The following is a 2,510-nucleotide window of genomic DNA, read 5'->3' on the forward strand; positions in this document are numbered from 1 at the left end:
ATCCCGCCCCCTCGGCCCCCTGGCCCCCGGGCCCTGGACCTGCGCCAGCACCTAGAACGCTGGGGCCACAGCCCGGAGAGCTGCCCGCATGTGCGGGTGAGCAGCGGCTGCTGCCGGGGGCCACTGGTCAAGGTGGGGGGCCGCATCAAGACCTGGAGAAAGCGCTGGTTCTGCTTCGACCGCCATGCCCGCCGGCTGGCCTACTATGCTGGTGAGGGCTGCCCCTGGCCTCCCCTTTCCTAATGCCCCCCAGGTATCCTCCCTGGGAGCTTGGCTGCCCTCTAAATAGGAGCCCTGATGGGCTCTGCCTCAGTTTCCTCCACTGTAAAATGAAGGGGGGGCTGGCCGAGCGCCAAGGCCCCCCTCGGTTCTATGGCCACCTTGCTGACATGCCAGCTGAAGGACCTTTGCCCTGAGGCTCCACTTTGGACCCTGACCTCAGCCTCGGCTGCCGGGCCCAGGGACTACCCATTCCCCACCCACCTCCCTCGGCCAAAGCCTCCCTGCTCTGTCCACCTCCAGACAAAGAGGAGACCAAGCTCAAGGGAGTCATCTACTTCCAAGCTATCGAAGAGGTCTATTACGACCACCTGCGATGTGCCTTCAAGGTGAGCGCCCTTTCCCAGCAGGCACCGGGGCTGCCCCAGGGGACGCTGCTAGGCGACTGGGCCCTGCTGCACCTTTGAGCCTCAGTTTCCCTCAGCTGTACAGTGGGAACTAGGGGGTCTCTCTCCGCTCTGCCGCTCCCCTCCGGGACATTCCCTGGGAGCTGGGCTCACTCTCAGCCCAGGGCTTTGCGGCTTTATACCGGCCTCAGGCTCCCCAAGGGGGCGGGCCTAGGGCTCTCCCTCCTCTAAAGCCACGAGGACCCCCGGGGGTGCGGCGAAGAAAAGGGGAGGACGGCCCCTCAGCCGGGAAAATTCAGAGCGCCGGGAGGGGCTGGGGGCTCGGATATTCACCCCCCCCCCCGTTCTTCAGAGCCCCAGCCCCCGCCTGACGTTCTGCGTCAAGACCTACGAGAGGCTTTTCTACATGGTGGCCCCCAGCCCCGAGGCCATGCGCATCTGGATGGACGTCATCGTGACGGCGGCAGATGAGAACCACGCCCCCTGACCCGGGCCCGCCCAGCGCCCTGGAAGCCCCGCCCATTCCCTTCCCTACGAGCCCCTACGCCCCTCCCCCACTGCCGGCAGCTCCGCGGCCTCACTTTGTCGGTCTGTGAAATGAGGCCCCTTTTTATCCCAGGTGTTAAGTAGGGCCCTCCCCACTGCCAATGTTCCGAGCCCGGGCATTCTAGTCCTCGCCGCTCTCCCGAGCAGGCCCCTCCCCCAACGTCACTTTCCCGGTGGAAGGCCGGGCCCCTCGGAACGGTCCGCCCCGCCTGGTGGGCTGCTGCCTTCCGCTGCTCGGCGGGTCCGAGCTCGGCTTCCCAAGTGCCCTCAAACCCTCCGGCCCGGAGGAGGCGGTGGCTGCCAGCTTCACCCGAGAGCCCCGGTCATTGGGGCGCACGGGGGCGGGGAGGAGGGTTTATTTATTGACGCTCATGTGGGGATCTATTAAACACTGAGGAAAAACAGTCGTGGCTGTTGTTTGCACGCAACCCGGACGTCCTGCTCCTCCGAGTTCCCCCACCTGGCCTCTGCTCTTGAGGAACAATCAGTATTGGGGATCCCCCCACCTTCACCCCCTTCCATCTCCTCAGGGACCCAAGTGTCCTGGGCTCCGCTCCTCCCCCAGGGGTCCCCGGGCTTCACGCGGCTTTCACGTCCGGGGGTTTCCTAGCCTGCCTTCCTCGAGGCACTCGGGGGAAATGACGCGCCACCAAGCCTGCAGGCTCTGGGAGGGGGCTGAGGCTCGGAAGCTGTCTGAGTCAGGAAGCCTCAGTCCCTCCTCCTCCTCCCATGAGCAGCAGGAAAACTCCAGCCCCGCCAGGCCTCAGCTTGCCATGCTGCCCTCGTGGCCCTCCGCGGTCATGTGCCCCAGAACCGGCGATCAAAAGAATGAGGGATATGGGGGGCTGGTCCCCAGCAGGGACCAAGAGGGGCTTGACTCCGACCACCCGTGCCCGAGCCTGGAGACTTCTCCGAGCTAGGATTACAATAGAAAGTCCAGACCGACCTGCTGAAGTGCCCCCGAAAATGCCAGGATAAGAGCGTCTGGATGAGAGGGTGCGAGCCGAGGGAAAGAGGGACCACCTCCGCCTCTGGTGTGTTGTTAGGAGCCTCAGTGGTTTGTCTTTGAACTTAAACCCTTAGAAAGAGCACCCTTCCATTCACCCAGCACAACACAGAAGAGCACTTGGGGCGAAATCCTGAATCGCTGTTTCAGTCTATGCTCCAAAGCACATCAAAACCCCCACAGGCTACTTTCAAAACTGTCCCTGAACTCTGGGCTCCCTTCTAGAGGCGGGCTGTTCTCTGCAGGCACCATATGGGGCTCAGCCTTAGGGAATGAGGCAGAGACAGAGACAAAGAGACAGAGAAAGAAAAAGAAAGGGAGACAAAGAGAGA

The 2,510-nt window shown here is 63.2% G+C and overlaps 1 protein-coding gene across 1 annotated transcript; it reads left to right on the top strand.

Annotated features, from left to right (window-relative positions):
* Positions 1-6: 6 nt before the first annotated feature.
* Positions 7-1,576, top strand: LOC123256012 (pleckstrin homology-like domain family B member 3; the record flags this gene model as incomplete). Its single annotated transcript, XM_044684708.1, has 3 exons — positions 7-211; positions 523-608; positions 979-1,576. Coding segments are annotated over 3 exons (426 nt in total), but the record flags the coding sequence as incomplete, so codon positions are not given.
* Positions 1,577-2,510: the final 934 nt, after the last annotated feature.

This window comes from Gracilinanus agilis, unplaced genomic scaffold, assembly GCF_016433145.1.
Source record: "Gracilinanus agilis isolate LMUSP501 unplaced genomic scaffold, AgileGrace unplaced_scaffold55283, whole genome shotgun sequence".
Taxonomy (NCBI): Eukaryota; Metazoa; Chordata; class Mammalia; order Didelphimorphia; family Didelphidae; genus Gracilinanus; species Gracilinanus agilis.